This window comes from Aquarana catesbeiana, linkage group LG08 (genome assembly GCF_042186555.1).
Source record: "Aquarana catesbeiana isolate 2022-GZ linkage group LG08, ASM4218655v1, whole genome shotgun sequence".
NCBI lineage: Eukaryota > Metazoa > Chordata > Amphibia > Anura > Ranidae > Aquarana > Aquarana catesbeiana.
This window is the reverse complement of record NC_133331.1, coordinates 12,303,031-12,321,159: the sequence shown is the minus strand read 5'-3', so window position 1 is coordinate 12,321,159 and position 18,129 is coordinate 12,303,031. Positions and strand designations below refer to the sequence as shown.

The window sequence follows — 18,129 nt, the reverse complement described above, 5'->3', positions numbered from 1 at the left end:
GTCACATTGTAAAATGTATTGGCATACTATGAGTTAAATCCAAGGAGGTGCTTGCCACCTCCTAGACTTACAGTACCTCACAAAAGTGAGTACACCCCTCACATTTCTGTAAATATTTTCTTCTATCTTTTCATGTGACAACACTGAAGAAATGACACTTTGCTACAATGTAAAGTAGTGAGTGTACAGCTTGTATAACAGTGTAAATTTGCTGTCCCCTCAAAATAACTCAACACAGCCATTAATGTCTAAACCGCAGGCAACAAAAGTGAGTACACCCCTAAGTGAAAATGTCCAAATTGGGCCCAAAGTGTCAATATTTTGTGTGGCCACCATTATTTTCCAGCACTGCCTTAACCCTCTTGGGCATGGAGTTCACCAGAGCTTCACAGGTTGTCACTGGAGTCCTCTTCCCCTCCTCCATGATGACATCACAGAGCTGGTAGATGTTAGAGACCTTTCGCTCCTCCACCTTCCATTTGAGGATGTCCCACAGATGCTCAATAGGGTTTAGGTCTAGAGACATGCTTGGCCAGTCCATCACCTTTAACCTCAGCTTCTTTAGCAAGGCAGTGGTCCTCTTGGAGGTGTGTTTGGGGTGGTTATCATGTTGGAATACTGCCCTGCGGCCCAGTCTCTGAAGGGAGGGGATCATGCTCTGCTTCAGTATATCACAGTACATGTTGACATTCATGGTTCCCTCAATGATCTGTAGCTCCCCAGTGGGGCGGCAGCACTCATGCAACCCCAGACCATGACACTCCCACCACCATGCTTGACTGTAGGCAAACTTTATTGAAGTGACAAAGGTTACAGATGCTTGCTGTATCTGACTCACCAAAACTCTGCTACTCAGCCGACAGCATCGATCCATCCTCAATCATCCTCAGTCATCCAACAGAAAGGGACCTCTCTAAAAAGTACTGTATATACAGCCCTGAAGAAGGCTATCCCACAAAACGCATTGGTTCCCTTCTAACCTTTGTCACTCCAGTAAATTTTTAGGATTAACCACCAAGCTAGATAACCATCTGTTGCCTGGTGCTCCTCTACACTTACTCAAGTTACTCCAGCTGAAACAGCATTAGAAAGGTAGCAGTCACAGGATCCTAACAGAACCCATCAGCACTGTGGGGGACCAACCCCTCAGATAGGTCCCTCAACATAGTGATTACATAGATATTCGTCTACAAATCTTCCAGATGGTCCATCTGTCCAGCCCAGCCATCTACATATACAGTGGGGAAAATAATTATTTGTTTCCCTGCAGATTTTATAAGTTTGACAACTTCCAAAGAAATGAAGGGTCTATCATTTTTCTCATAGGTGTATTTTAAATGATAGAGACAGAATATCAACTAAAAATCCAGAAAAAACACATGATACAAATGTTGTAAATTGAGTTGCAGGTCAGTGAGTAAAAGAAGTATTTGATTCCAAAGCAAAACTGGACTTAGTACTTGGTGGAGAAACCCTTGTTGGCAAGCACAGAGATAAGATGTTTCTTGTAGTTGGATACCAGGTTTGGACACATCTCAGGAGGGATTTTGGTCCACTCTTATTTACAGATCTACCTAATTGTTCTCTTCGTTCTTCTCAAGACCTCCTGCTCTCTAGCTCCCTCATCACCTCCTCCCATGCTCACCTCCAGGACTTTTCCAGAGCCTCTCCAATTCCATGGAACTCCTTACCCCAATCTGTCTGATTATCTCCTACTCTATTAGCTTTTAGACGATCCCTGAAAACCCTTCTCTTCAGAGAAGCCTATCTTACCCACACCTAACAATTATATTTTCATTTTCTCCATCTGATCTTCCCCCACAGCTATTACCTTTTGTTCCACTTGACCCTCCCTTCTATATTGTAAGCTCTAACGAGTAGGGCCCTCTGATCCCTCCTGTTTCGAATTGTATTGTAACTGTACTGTCTGCCCCCATGTTGTAAAGAGCTGCACCAACTATTGGCGCTATATAAATCCTGTATTATAATATTAATCATGCAGAAGAGCTGACCACAGCACTTTCTCCCAATCCTTCTCTGAATCATTTAAATATTCACTGGCAAACTTCAGACGGGCCTGTACATGTGCCTTCTTGAGGAGGGGGACCTTGCGGGTGCTGCAGGATTTCAATCCATGGAGGCGTATAGAGATGGGCCGAACACCCCTCGGTCTATAGCAAAAGTTCGGACCCGAACATCGCACCCCATTGAAGTCTATGGGACCCAAATGTGAAAAATCAAAAGTGCCCATTTTGAAGGCTTATAGGCAAGTTTTTGGCCATAAAAAGGGTATGGGGGCATGGGTACTGCCCTGAGGGACATGTATCAATGCAGCAAAAAAAAAAACATTTAAAAAAGATTGTTTATAAAAGGAGCAGTGATTTTAATGATGCTTAAAGTGAAACAATAAAAATGAAAAAATTCTTTTAAATATGCCTGGGGCATCTCCTTAGTCTGCCTGTAAGGTGGCGCATCTGTACCATGTATAGAACCTACTGCAGCAAAACTGCAGTAGGTCCTATACCTAAACCCGAACCGGGAAACTGCCCAGTTCTAAGAGTATCAGAACGGCTTCAGCTTTGCCTCCTCCACAGCCATGCCCCATTAACCTGTTTCACCCACTCATGGGCTCAATCGTGGAGGCCTTGAGAGACCAGCACCCAGCAGAGTTTGGACCCCCAGGTGATTTTGATGGAGCTTGGAGTGGGTTTATTGGGTCTCATTACAGTTAGGTGTTTGATTGCTTTGTATGTATTTATCTGCTCCCCAGTTCCATATAGTGGCATTTTTACTGCTGTTCATAAAAAAAAGGGAATATTCACTCAGAACAGAAAATAGCCTAAACAACATTAGTTTTTGACCAATTTGCAGAGAAAGAAAGTACAAATTGCAAATTCACAGGACACATAGATAATTTTTTTTGTATAGATGCCCCATAAAGTGCAGTATATCTGAGTGATTTTCCCAGTGGGGGCACAGACTGCAATAAAAACCTGACAGAGGTGCTAAACTTTTACTACTGTATCCAAAACTTTCGGCTTTAGGTTGACTGTAAATACTGTTCCTATCACCAGTGCAAAGAATGCATGCAATGCCAATTTTAGCCCTAATACAAGTAAGCCCTACTCATGAACCTTAATGAATTTATGTAGCTTATCTCAGCAGGGCTTTGATCTTATCTTGATGAAATTACAACGACCCTTATGCCGCGTACACACGGTCGGACTTTTCGGCTACAAAAGTCCGACAGCCCGTCCGACAGACTTTCGAGGGACTTTTGGCGGACTTCCGGCAGACTTGCGGCAGACTTTCTAATGAATGGACTTGCCTACATACGATCACACAAAAGTCCGACGGATTCGTACGTGATGACGTACACCTGACTAAAATAAGGAAGTTGATAGCCAGTAGCCAATAGCTGCCCTAGCGTGGGTTTTTGTCCGTCGGACTAGCATACAGACGAGCGTATTTCTGGGTCCGGCGGAGTTACGACGTAAAGATTTGAAGCATGTTTCAAATCTAAAGTCCGTCAGATTTGCGGCTGTAAAAGTCCGCTGAAAGTCCGGGGAAGCCCACACACGATCGGATTGTCAGCCGGCTTTGGTCCGTCAGCGTCCGTCGGACTTTTGTAGACGAAAAGTCCAACCGTGTGTACGCGGCATTACAAAGTACAATTTTGGGATCTTATGATAAGCCTGGTGAGTACCCACATGTGCAATCCAGGACCTGAGCTGAAATATGAAAACCACAACCACTACAACAACCACGTTTCAAAGTTTGTTGGTACTCCAGGACAGATTTGGGAAACAACAATAACAAAAAAAAAAATGCAACAAAAGGTTTATATAGTTGAGGTTTGAACCATAAATCAAATAATAGTTTGTACTGAAATTCTGTGTTTTAATTATAATGAATCCCAACAACAGAGAAAAGCCAGAGGCCGCTGCCACTCTAGCATGTTAAGGAAATGTGAAATCCAGGCTTGGAGCTGCCTCTCGGTGATGAAAAGACAACGTGCTTCTACTATAAAGGGGCTTTTATTTACGGTTGTACACTATGCTGCGAACACAACTGTTCAAAAGTGTTCCTTTCCCATAGGAGAATGCAGCCGTATTGTGTACAACAGAGAACAAGGGAGCAAGGTCATTGGTCCAAGGTCATAGGGATGTATTTATCACGATCTGTGTAAAAAGTTCAACTTTACTGAGAAAAAAGTTCCACTGCATTAGTGCAAGCATTTTTGTTATCCACATTAATCAATTTTTTTTTTTTTTTTGGGGGGGGGGGGGGATAAATATATACTGTATGTGTGTATTTAAATATATGCACGTTTTCTCCATATTGCCACTCTATGTCATTGCTCTTAAGAGTATGTTATTTGGAAAGTAAGATATCGGCAACGAACAGTAGGACTGGCCAGAGAGGGATCAACTTGACATAGTTTGACAGAGAGGGATTGCCTTAACACAGTTGGTTAGAGAGGGATCATTTTGACATAGTTTGACAGAGAGGGATTGCTTTAACACAGTTGGTCAGAGAGGGATCACTTTGACACAGTTGGCTCGAGAGGGATCACTTTGACACAGTTGGCCAGAGAGGGATCACTTTAAAACAGTTGGCCAGAAAGGGATCACTTTAAAACAGTTGGCCAGAAAGGGATCACTTTGACACAGTTGGCCAGAAAGGGATCACTTTGACACAGTTGGTCAGAGAGGGATCACTTTGACACAGTTGGCCCGGGAGGAATCACTTTGACACAGTTGGCCAGAGAGGGATCACTTTGACACAGTTGGCTTGAGAGGGATCACTTTGACACAGTTGGCCTGAGAGGGATCACTTTGACACAGTTGGCCAGAAAGGAATCACTTTGACACAGTTGGCCAGAAAGGAATCACTTTAAAACAGTTGGCCAGAAAGGGATCACTTTGACACAGTTGGTCAGAGAGGGATCACTTTGACACAGTTGGCCAGAGAGGGATCACTTTGACAGAGTTGGCCAGGGAGGGATCTATTTGATGCTTTTGGCCAGAGAAGGATCACTTTGACGCAGCTGGCCCAGGAGGGATCACTTTGACACAGTTGGTCAGAGAGGGATCACTTTGACACAGTTGGCCTGAGAGGGATCACTTTAAAACAGTTGGCCAGAAAGGGATCACTTTGACACAGTTGGTCAGAGAGGGATCACTTTGACACAGTTGGCCAGAGAGGGAGATCACTTTGACACAGTTGGCCAGAGAGGGATCACTTTGACACAGTTGGCCAGGGAGGGATCTATTTGATGCTTTTGGCCAGAGAAGGATCAGTTTGACGCAGTTGGCCCGGGAGGAATCTCTTTGACACAGTTGGCCAGAGAGGGATCACTTTGACACAGTTGGCCAGAGAGGGATCACTTTGACACAGTTGGCCAGAGAGGGATCACTTTGACACAGTTGGCCAGAGAGGGATCACTTTGACACAGTTGGCTTGAGAGGGATCACTTTGACACAGTTGGGCTGAGAGGGATCACTTTGACACAGTTGGCCAGAAAGGAATCACTTTAAAACAGTTGGCCAGAGAGGAATCACTTTGACACAGTTGGCCAGAAAGGAATCACTTTAAAACAGTTGGCCAGAAAGGGATCACTTTGACACAGTTGGCCAGAGAGGGATCACTTTGACAGAGTTGGCCAGGGAGGGATCTATTTGATGCTTTTGGCCAGAGAAGGATCACTTTGACGCAGTTGGCCCGGGAGGAATCACTTTGACACAGTTGGCCAGAGAGGGATCACTTTGACACAGTTGGCCAGAGAGGGATCACTTTGACACAGTTGGCTTGGGAGGGATCACTTTGACACAGTTGGCCTGAGAGGGATCACTTTGACACAGTTGGCCAGAGAGGAATCACTTTGACACAGTTGGCCAGAAAGGAATCACTTTAAAACAGTTGGCCAGAAAGGGATCACTTTGACACAGTTGGTCAGAGAGGGATCACTTTGACACAGTTGGCCAGAGAGGGATCACTTTGACAGAGTTGGCCAGGGAGGGATCTATTTGATACTTTTGGCCAGAGAAGGATCACTTTGACGCAGTTGGCCCGGGAGGGATCACTTTGACACAGTTGGCCAGAGAGGGATCACTTTAAAACAGTTGGCCAGAAAGGGATCACTTTAAAACAGTTGGCCAGAAAGGGATCACTTTGACACAGTTGGCCAGAAAGGGATCACTTTGACACAGTTGGTCAGAGAGGGATCACTTTGACACAGTTGGCCCGGGAGGAATCACTTTGACACAGTTGGCCAGAGAGGGATCACTTTGACACAGTTGGCTTGAGAGGGATCACTTTGACACAGTTGGCCTGAGAGGGATCACTTTGACACAGTTGGCCAGAAAGGAATCACTTTGACACAGTTGGCCAGAAAGGAATCACTTTAAAACAGTTGGCCAGAAAGGGATCACTTTGACACAGTTGGTCAGAGAGGGATCACTTTGACACAGTTGGCCAGAGAGGGATCACTTTGACAGAGTTGGCCAGGGAGGGATCTATTTGATGCTTTTGGCCAGAGAAGGATCACTTTGACGCAGCTGGCCCAGGAGGGATCACTTTGACACAGTTGGTCAGAGAGGGATCACTTTGACACAGTTGGCCTGAGAGGGATCACTTTAAAACAGTTGGCCAGAAAGGGATCACTTTGACACAGTTGGTCAGAGAGGGATCACTTTGACACAGTTGGCCAGAGAGGGAGATCACTTTGACACAGTTGGCCCGGGAGGGATCACTTTGACACAGTTGGCCAGAGAGGGATCACTTTGACACAGTTGGCTCGAGAGGGATCACTATGACACAGTTGGCCTGAGAGGGATCACTTTGACACAGTTGGCCAGAGAGGGATCACTTTGACACAGCTGGCCAGGGAGGGATCTATTTGATGCTTTTGGCCAGAGAAGGATCACTTTGACGCAGTTGGCATGGGAGGAATCACTTTGACACAGTTGGCTTGAGAGGCATCACTTTGACACAGTTGGCCTGAGAGGGATCACTTTGACACAGTTGGCCTGAGAGGGATAACTTTGACACAGTTGGCCAGAGAGGGATCAATTTGACACAGTTGGCCCAGGAGGGATCATTTTGACACAGCGGACCAGAGAGGGATCACTTTAACACAATTGGTCAGAGAAGGACCACTTTGATGCAGTTGGCCAGAGAGGGATCACTTTGACACAGTTGGTCAGAGAGGGATCACTTTGACACAGTTGGCCAGAGAGGGATCACTTTGACAGAGTTGGCCAGGGAGGGATCTATTTGATGCTTTTGGCCAGAGAAGGATCACTTTGACGCAGTTGGCCCGGGAGGGATCACTTTGACACAGTTGGTCAGAGAGGGATCACTTTGACACAGTTGGCCTGAGAGGGATCACTTTGACACAGTTGGCCAGAGAGGGATCACTTTGACACAGTTGGTCAGAGAGGGATCACTTTGACACAGTTGGCCAGAGAGGGAGATCACTTTGACACAGTTGGCCAGAGAGGGAGATCACTTTGACACAGTTGGCCAGAGAGGGATCACTTTGACACAGTTGGCCAGAAAGGGATCTATTTGATGCTTTTGGCCAGAGAAGGATCACTTTGACGCAGTTGGCCCGGGAGGAATCTCTTTGACACAGTTGGCCAGAGAGGGATCACTTTGACACAGTTGGCCAGAGAGGGATCACTTTGACACAGTTGGCTTGAGAGGGATCACTTTGACACAGTTGGGCTGAGAGGGATCACTTTGACACAGTTGGCCAGAAAGGAATCACTTTAAAACAGTTGGCCAGAGAGGAATCACTTTGACACAGTTGGCCAGAAAGGAATCACTTTAAAACAGTTGGCCAGAAAGGGATCACTTTGACACAGTTGGCCAGAGAGGGATCACTTTGACAGAGTTGGCCAGGGAGGGATCTATTTGATGCTTTTGGCCAGAGAAGGATCACTTTGACGCAGTTGGCCCGGGAGGAATCACTTTGACACAGTTGGCCAGAGAGGGATCACTTTGACACAGTTGGCCAGAGAGGGATCACTTTGACACAGTTGGCTTGGGAGGGATCACTTTGACACAGTTGGCCTGAGAGGGATCACTTTGACACAGTTGGCCAGAAAGGAATCACTTTAAAACAGTTGGCCAGAGAGGAATCACTTTGACACAGTTGGCCAGAAAGGAATCACTTTAAAACAGTTGGCCAGAAAGGGATCACTTTGACACAGTTGGTCAGAGAGGGATCACTTTGACACAGTTGGCCAGAGAGGGATCACTTTGACAGAGTTGGCCAGGGAGGGATCTATTTGATGCTTTTGGCCAGAGAAGGATCACTTTGACGCAGTTGGCCCGGGAGGGATCGCTTTGACACAGTTGGCCAGAGAGGGATCACTTTGACACAGTTGGCTCGAGAGGGATCACTATGACACAGTTGGCCTGAGAGGGATCACTTTGACACAGTTGGCCAGAGAGGGATCACTTTGACACAGCTGGCCAGGGAGGGATCTATTTGATGCTTTTGGCCAGAGAAGGATCACTTTGACGCAGTTGGCACGGGAGGAATCACTTTGACACAGTTGGCTTGAGAGGCATCACTTTGACACAGTTGGCCTGAGAGGGATCACTTTGACACAGTTGGCCTGAGAGGGATCACTTTGACACAGTTGGCCAGAGAGGGATCAATTTGACACAGTTGGCCCAGGAGGGATCATTTTGACACAGCGGACCAGAGAGGGATCACTTTAACACAATTGGTCAGAGAAGGACCACTTTGATGCAGTTGGCCAGAGAGGGATCACTTTGATGCAATTGGCCAGAGAAGGATCACGTTGATGCAATTGGCCAGAGAGGAATCACTTTAATGCAGTAGGTCAGAGAGGGATGACTTTGACACAAATGGTCAGAGAAGGATCACTTTAATGCAGTTGGTCAGGGAGGGATCGCTTTGACACAGTTGGCCGGGGAGGTATCTATTAGATGCTTTTAGCCAGAGAGGGATCACTTTGACGCAGTTGCCCCGGGAGGGATCACTTTGACACAGTTGGCTGGAGGGGGATCACTTTGACACAGTTGACCCAGGAGGGATCATTTTGGCACAGCGGACCAGAGAGGGATCACTTTAACACAGTTGGCCAGAGAGGGATCACTTTGAAGCAATTGGCCAGAGAGGGATCGCTTTGACACGGCTGGCCAGAGAGAAATCGATTTGATGCAGTTGGTCAAAGAAGGATCACTTTGACACAGTTGCAAGCCATCTAGGACCTGGACACAGACATATCTCCATTTCTACTGCATATGGCAGGTCAGTGATAAAAGAGCAGGGATGCAGTTGCTAGATTGTTCTTTAAAATGAGCAAATACAGCATAATTATGATATATATATATATATATATATATATATATATATATATGTATATATTATACATACACATACACATATGCATGTACTGATCATTGTGTTCCCGCATATGATGGATAGAAGATTTAACAATGTAAGATGTCTCCACATACAGACCTTAAATAATCTCTTCCCAGCATCAATCAGCGAAGTGCAGGTCTCAGACATGTCTATGTTATTTTGAAAGCTAGCCATCATGCGAGTTCAAATGTAATGCCGACGCCTGGTAGTTATTACACATGCCTCAAAATAAATTAGAAAAATGATGCACGGCGCCTGATATTTCAATATATCACCTATGCAGCACTGTAATGGTCCCCTGACGTCACAGGCGGTCTTCGCTCCATACCTCCCCACCAAACTCTGGGAGGGGTTCCATGGTGTCTTAGGAGGTGCTAGCACACCTCGTGTACACTGTGTAGCTGTTGATCAGATCATATATTATACAGGGAGAAGGAGCGGAGCTCGCATTTCTTCATAAAATTTTTACATCAGAATGACCGATGTGACCGCAGGAAAAAAAAAAAAAAGAAGAGAATTCTTATTACACGTGTCATCCGGCGTGTGTTATAATCACCCATACCGATGAAAAGAACTGCAATCTGCATAAGAGGAAATCTGTGTGTAACTAACGGACCCCGACTATCACATTGTACAAAAAAAAGAAGAGACTGTAGCTGCTGTTCTGAAGGCTTAGCCTGTGAATACACAGTGGCCTAGATTTCCAGAAGTGTTACCTTGTATTCTCTACATTGCTAAAGAATTAACAAGTCAGATGAACTTCGCTGGAGTGAGATTTGCTCTTTTTTTTTTTTGGTGAATCTAGGCCATTTGGATGTTCTTCTGAAGACAAACATTTAAAGGCCTGTTAATTCTGAAATACCGGATCTGCCAGTCTAAACGGCACCCTCGTTTGATCAATCCGTGAACATCTGCGTGCCATATACACTCACAGAGAGGTCCGCACGCTGTATACTGCGCTCTGCACTTTAGATTTTACTTTTACTATAATGTTTTTATTGGATAATTTTATGTCAATTTAAAGCAGCGAATGTTAGAAGCCCCAAACATTCCTTTAGAAAAAAAGTGAGGCAATATAACCACTTCAGCCCTGGAAGATTTACCCCCATTCACGACCAGGCCATTTTTTTTTTGTGATACAGCATTGCGTTATTTTAACTGACAGTTGCGAGGTTGTGCGACGCTCTACACTTTTTTCCCTACAAATAGAGCTTTCTTTTGGTAGTATTTGATCACCTCTGCGGTTTTTATTTTTTGCACTGTAAACAAAGAAAAAAAAAAATATATATATATATATATATATATATATATATATATATAGACCAATTTAGACCAATACACATTGGTCTAAATTGATGAAATTAGATTTTTAAATGTATTTTATATATATGTTATTTATAGGAAACATATATATAGATATATATATCTATATATATCTTTCTGCTATAAATAACATATATATAAAATAAATTTAAAAAATCTAATTTCATCAATTTAGACCAATATGTATTCTGCTACATATGTTTGGTAAAAAATACCCCCCAATAAGCGTAAATTGATTGGTTTGCGCAAAAGTTATACCATCTACAAATTATGATATATATTTATGGAATTTTTATTTATTTATGTTTTTCTACTAGTAATAGCGGCGATCAGCGATTTAGACCCCTTTCACAATGAAGCGGTTTTCAGGCGTTTTAGTGCTAGAAATAGCGCCTGCAAACCGCCTCCCATTCATTCAAGTGTGACTTTTCACCCTTGCGGAACGTTAGGAAAAGTCCTGCAAGCAGCACCTTTGGGGCGGTTTGGGAGCGCTGTATACAGCGCTCCCAATATGCCCCTGCCCATTGAAATGAATGGACAGTGCTTCGAAAGCGCCTGAAAAGCGCTTTGGAAGCGCCGCAACAGGGGCGCTATTAAACCCCTTCTTCGGGGGGTAAAAGTGCCCTGCTAGCAGCCACAAAAGCGCCGCTTAAACAGCGTGTTATATTGGGACTGCAATATTGTGGCGGGACAGTCAGACACTAACTGACAATTTTGAAAATACAGTGATCAGTGCTAAAAATATGCACTGTCACTGTACTAATGACACTGGCTGGGAAGGGGTTAACATCAGGGGCAATTAAAGGGTTAACCGTGGGCCCAGCTGGATGTTATACTCTAGTGTGGGAGGTGCTTTTACTAGAGGAAGGCATAGATCTGTGTCCCTGCTTTTCAGGAACACAGGATCTATACTTGCCTTACTGACAGAACAGCGATCTGTGCTGTATTTACTGTACATAGGCAGTTTGCCGTTCTGCCTGTGTACCGAACGATCAGCGGGTGCCAGCAGACATTTGGTCAGCTCCCGTTGTGTAGAATCACAGTGGGAGCGAGCTGCTGGCAGCGCGCACTTGCGCCAGATACTCGGAAGTGCAGGATCACGTAGATATATGTGATCCTGCGCGGCCGCCCTGTAGTAGTAAAACTGCTATAGGGCTGTCAGCAAGTGGATAATACGATTTTTTAAGTGTTGCTAAACCCACTCATAAAAAATGGTGTATTCCATGAAGTTTATGCTCACTCAGTCACTATGAGTCCAGATGGCTGACAAGTTTTGAGGGGAAATCCCTTCTTCCTCAGAGCCAACCCTGTAATGCGCAAGGCTGGTGCGCCTTCTCTTTTTTTTCTTATATTGTCACACATGTGGGCGTATACACAGTGGTAAAAGACAGCCCACTCCCTCCCTCCCTCCTCCATGCCCACTAATCAACTAAACACAATGGTGGCGGGATATTACATGTAGATTAATGGAGGCTTCACCTCCCTCGTATTCTAAGGCACAGGCTGGAGGGATGTGAAACCGCCTGTGACTGGCAGAAATCCACCCACACCATGTTATTGCCAAAAAATAATGAAGATTTAATTTCAAATATATATTTATATGACAGTTTATTGATATTAAATATTTATGTTACTCTGTATTACTCAGAGTAAGCACTCAATCATGAGTGCGAAACATAGTTACATAGTAGGTGAGGTTGAAAAAAGACACAAGTCCATCAAGTCCAACCTATGTGTGTGATTATGTGTCAGTATTACATTGTATATCCCTCTATGTTGCGGTCATTCAGGTGATTATCTAATAGTTTCTTGAAGCTATCAATGCTCCCCGCTGAGACCACCGCCTGTGGAAGGGAATTCCACATCTTTGCCGCTCTTACAGTAAAGAACCCTCTACGTAGTTTAAGGTTAAACCTCTTTTCTTCTAATTGTAATGAGTGGCCACGAGTCTTATTAAACTCTCTTCTGTGAAAAAGTTTTATCCCTATTGTGGGGTCACCAGTACAGTATTTGTAAATTGAAATCATATCCCCTCTCAAGCATCTCTTCTCCAGAGAGAATAAGTTCAACGCTCACAACCTTTCCTCATAACTAATATCCTCCCAGACCCTTTATTAGCTTTGTTGCCCTTCTTTGTACTCGCTCCATTTCCAGTACATTCTTCCTGAGGACTGGTGTCCTGAACTGGACAGCATACTCCAGGTGCGGCCGGACCAGAGTCTTGTAGAGCGGGAGAATTATCGTTTTATCTCTGGAGTTGATCCCCCTTTTAATGCCAATATTCTGTTTGCTTTATTAGCAGCAGCTTGGCATTGCATGCCATTGCTGAGCCTATCATCTACTAGGACCCCCAGGTCCTTTTCCATCCTAGATTCCCCCAGAGGTTCTCCCCCCAGTCTATAGATTGCATTCATATTTTTGACACCCAAATGCATTATTTTACATTTTTCTACATTGAACCTCATTTGCCATGTAGTCGCCCACCCCATTAATTTGTTCAGGTCTTTTTGCAAGATTTCCACATCCTGCGGAGAAGTTATTGCCCTGCTTAGCTTAGTATCGTCTGCAAATACAGAGATTGAACTGTTTATCCCATCCTCCAGGTCGTTTATGAACAAATTAAATAGGATTGGTCCCAGCACAGAACCCTGGGGAACCCCACTACCCACCCCTGACCATTCTGAGTACTCCCCATTTATCACCACCCTCTGAACACGCCCTTGTAGCCAGTTTTCAATCCATGTACTTACCCTATGGTCCATGCCAATGCACCTTACTTTGTACAGTAAACGTTTATGGGGAACTGTGTCAAATGCTTTTGCAAAATCCAGATACACCACGTCTACGGGCCTTCCTTTATCTAGATGGCAACGAAACGCGTCAGCTGAGCCTGTACAATTTGCCTGATTGTCTTGTATTTTTGATGATCCAATTTTTATAATAAAGACATTTTTCAACTTTATCCGGTGTGCGGCATCCAGATTCTCCTGTTCAAAGCTTAACTTTTATTATTTACCAGTTCATGTCATGGCGCAGCAGTAACATACCAAAAAAAAAAAAAGAATATCTCTTACTTGTTCTGATGCCGTACACCCTTCAGATGTGCGTGATACTGCTCCACCGAATTTAGTACCATATTGCATATGTTGCAAGAATAGCTGCTCCGTAATGCTGAAAAGTGATAAAAAGAAAAAAAAAAAAAAAAGGTGAAAACAATATAAATATAGACATTATTGGAAAGAAATAATCACTGATCCTCCATTGCAGCTTCTCCTATCAGATCATGATAAACATATTATAGTCATCAGATAGTTATTTAGTGTCAGGTACAATGAGCTCTCCATGGTAATTGGAAGATATTTTTATGTGTTTGCTAATTAGGACTTCTTGTGCTGGCCTCTTATCATTCCGCACCATAATTAATAAAACATTTTCCTTAAGTATTCCAAATAAATACACTCGGGTCCCCCAAACTCAACCACTTCCACCACATCCTCCCTCTTCTAATAACCATCTCGCTATTATTAGGTCCACAAGGAACCTGTTTAAATATTAGACAGAAATCTAAACAAGTGCTACACTATATGGAGAAAGAAAGCGAAACTTCTGCTCATTTGTCTGCTCTCCCCCTCCGGTGCCACAATTGGCGCCTTTCGGAGGGGGGGGGGAGATCTTTGACAGGTATCCTGTTCCCACTTCCGAGAGTCCGCACAGCGGCCCATTACGTCACCGCGAGGCTCCCTCCTCCTCTCCCTGTCGCCGGCCCAGTAGGAGAGGAGAGTGGGGCCTCGCGCATATACAGTAGGGTTCCCGGCGTGAAGCCTTAAGGCTACACTGCCGGGTTCCCTTACCAGCAATGGCGGTGGGATGCACCCGACAGCTGATGGAAACAATAGCGGCGGCGCGGACATCGCGGGACTCCAGGACAGGTAAGTGACCGATTATTAAAAGCCAGCAGCTGCAATAAGTGTAGCTCCTGGCTTTTAATTTTAATTATTTTTTTGGGCGGACCTCCGCTTTATTCCTACAGAAACTTTATGGAGGGAGCTGAAACTTCGAGTTGCCAAGTGACAGCAAAGAAACCTTAAAGCGGTTGTATGCCCGCACATCGAAAAAAAAAAAAAAAAACCTGCAAGGCAAAGGCATAATGAGCTAGTATGTACCGCATACTAGCTCATTATGAAATACTTACCTTAGATCGAAGCCCCCGTATCGCAGCCCGGTCCATGCCGAGGGAGCTGACCTCTTGCCCTCGGCGTTTCTTCCGGGTTCGCGGCCCCGGCGCCGTGAGTGGCCGAAGCCGCAATGACGTCACTCCCGTGCATACGTGTGGGAGTCTTCTTTCTGGCAGCATCTGCCGGACCTTCAGCCAGGCATTCAGAGCGCATGCGCCACTGATGTCAGTGGCTGCATGAAAAGGGAATATCTCCTTAACCGTACAGGTTTAGGAGATATCAATTTTACCTACAGGTAAGCCTTACTATAGGCTTACCTGTAGGTAAAAATACAACCATTTTGAGGATTTAGAGAAGATCTGTAAAGAATAGTGGACCAAAATCCCTCCTGAGATGTGTTCAAACCTGGTCACCAACTACAAGAAACGTCTGACCTCTGTGCTCACCAACAAGGGTTTCTCCACCAACTACTAAGTCATGTTTTGCTTGGGGATCAAATACCTATTTTATGCACTGAGCTGCAACTAAATTTATAATATTTGGATCATGTGTTTTTTCTGGATTTTTGGTTGATATTCTGTCTTTATTATATAAAATACACCTATGATACAAATGATAGACCCCTCATTTCTTTGTAAGTGGGTAAACTTACAAAATCTGCAGGGGATCAAACAATTATTTCCCCCCACTGTATATGCTTATGAGAACTGGGGAGCCTATTCTTTGCCATGAAAGAAAAAGAGAGAGAAATGATTACATCTAAATTTAAGGCCACATTTAAGAACCATAACTCACAAATGGACATATAACTGCTCCCATACACCTTCCATATAAATCAGGGTACTCTTCCTATTACACAGATCAGAGCGTGTTTTTCTGCAGCAGATAGAACTCGGGTACAATTGATGAGGAAATAAATACCAGCCATGGCACTATGAGCGGAGATTGATTACATATCGCGGGTCTCTTCCTTCCATTTCTCACAGCTGTCATCTTGTCCTCAAATAATAAGTGACGTGCAGCCATTGCTTGCATTACACCCTTGTATAAATCACAGCAGATGTCAAGGACATTACTTTCCTTGTCACTCTTTGGCTGCCTTTTTGCACCGAGAGACTTTCTGAAGTATTAGAACAGCCACTGATATTCAACATTAAGCAACTCTATTGTTGATGACAGCGGCATACAACGGAATTTGAGGATCGGATTCATAGATTGTACTCTCTAGTCATTCAAAGCATTGAGGAGAACCTACTCTATAATATATATAAATAATTTTACCATATGTATCATGGAATTGCATATTATGGTGCAAAAAGCAATGGATATAAGTGCACGCTCCGCAATGTTAATCGGAAATGAACATTTGTGACAGTGCGATGCCCTGCCACTCTGAAAATATGGGAGAATATGACACAGGATTCGCATTAAGGGTTGATGCAAAGTTCCAGACTATTGTTTCTGAGCAGAGAAAGCTGTGGCCTTTGGTCTTCTCTGGAATCTGTAGACCTGGATCAGGGCCTGGAGCATGAAGGTTCCAAAGTGTATTGGAACGCAGGCAGGTGCCTGCATGAGTACACAGGTGTACAGGGTCGTTACATACTCAAGCCTGGGGATAGCTCAGAGCTCCCAGTGCGGAGACAGATCCCATATTGGGGACAGGAGGTCTCACCCAGGGGTCAGAGGAGCCCCAGCCAGGATTCGAGACAAGAGGCATTGGTGGTTAGTTGGAAGAATGTACCTTACATTGGTGATCAGTGGGAAGAATGTCCTTACATTGGTGATCAGTAGGAAGAATGTTCCTTACATTGGTGATCAGTGAGAAGAATGTTCCTTACATTGGTGGTCAGTGAGAAGAATGTTCCTTACATTGGTGATCAGTAGGAAGAATGTTCCTTACATTGGTGATCAGTGAGAAGAATGTTCCTTACATTGGTGATCAGTAGGAAGAATGTTCCTTACATTGGTGATCAGTGGGAAGAATGTTCCTTACATTGGGGATCAGTGGGAAGAATGTTCCTTACATTGGTGATCAGTGAGAAGAATGTTCCTTACATTGGTGATCAGTGAGAAGAATGTTCCTTACATTGGTGATCAGTGAGAAGAATGTCCCTTACATTGGTGATCAGTGGGAAGAATGTTCCTTACATTGGTGATCAGTGGGAAGAATGTTCCTTACATTGGTGATCAGTGAGAAGAATGTTCCTTACATTGGTGATCAGTGAGAAGAATGTTCCTTACATTGGTGATCAGTGAGAAGAATGTTCCTTACATTGGTGATCAGTGGGAAGAATGTTCCTTACATTGGTGATCAGTGAGAAGAATGTTCCTTACATTGGTGGTCAGTAGGAAGAATGTTCCTTACATTGGTGATCAGTGAGAAGAATGTTCCTTACATTGGTGATCAGTGGGAAGAATGTTCCTTACATTGGTGATCAGTGAGAAGAATGTTCCTTACATTGGTGGTCAGTAGGAAGAATGTTCCTTACATTGGTGATCAATGGGAAGAATGTTCCTTACATTGGTGATCAGTGAGAAGAATGCTCCTTACATTGGTGATCAGTGAGAAGAATGTTCCTTACATTGGTGATCAGTGAGAAGAATGTTCCTTACATTGGTGGTCAGTGAGAAGAATGTTCCTTACATTGGTGGTCGGTGGGAAGAATGACCTATTACAGACAACTAAAAAGATGATTGGTGTCATGCCTCAGACTCTACCATTGGTGGTTGGCCCTGGAACTATGCAGGCACCATTAAACAAGAGGTCAATAAGCCACCTCTTGAGGAACCTTTAGCAACCTCAGGAAGAGCCTTAGTTGAGAACGGCTGCTCTAATGGAAATACATTCAGGTTAGCACAACTTGAAAAGACTTCTCATTAATCTGTAGTATCCCAAAGCAACCGAAAACCATCTTTTCCCCGATCTGACTACAATAATCTGAAGTCCAATGTGTCGCTATGGATTACACGTTGCACAACGTCCTGCCTAATTAAATAACAGACTTAGCATCTGAATTCTGATTGGACGGGAACTGTTGGTACACATTTTTTCAATCTAAATTAATGTTTTCAAAACACAAAAAAACAATCGTGTGTGCTTTAGGCGATATTGGTTATATTTATTAACCGCATTTATTAATCAGAGAGAGCAAATCATTCGGAGCTTTGTTAATTGAATTTACAGCAGCCCCGACGTCATGTTGCATACATAAATTCTTTTCC

General features: G+C 44.1%; 1 protein-coding gene across 1 annotated transcript in view; it reads right to left on the bottom strand.

Annotated features, from left to right (window-relative positions):
* The window catches only part of ZMAT4 (zinc finger matrin-type 4), a 675,941-nt gene that overhangs the window by 111,427 nt on the left and 546,385 nt on the right, over window positions 1-18,129 (bottom strand). Inside the window, exon 6 of the mRNA XM_073595527.1 lies at window positions 13,807-13,903. Within this exon, the coding sequence (XP_073451628.1) occupies window positions 13,807-13,903 (97 nt within the window). The remainder of the gene's footprint in view (window positions 1-13,806; window positions 13,904-18,129) is intronic.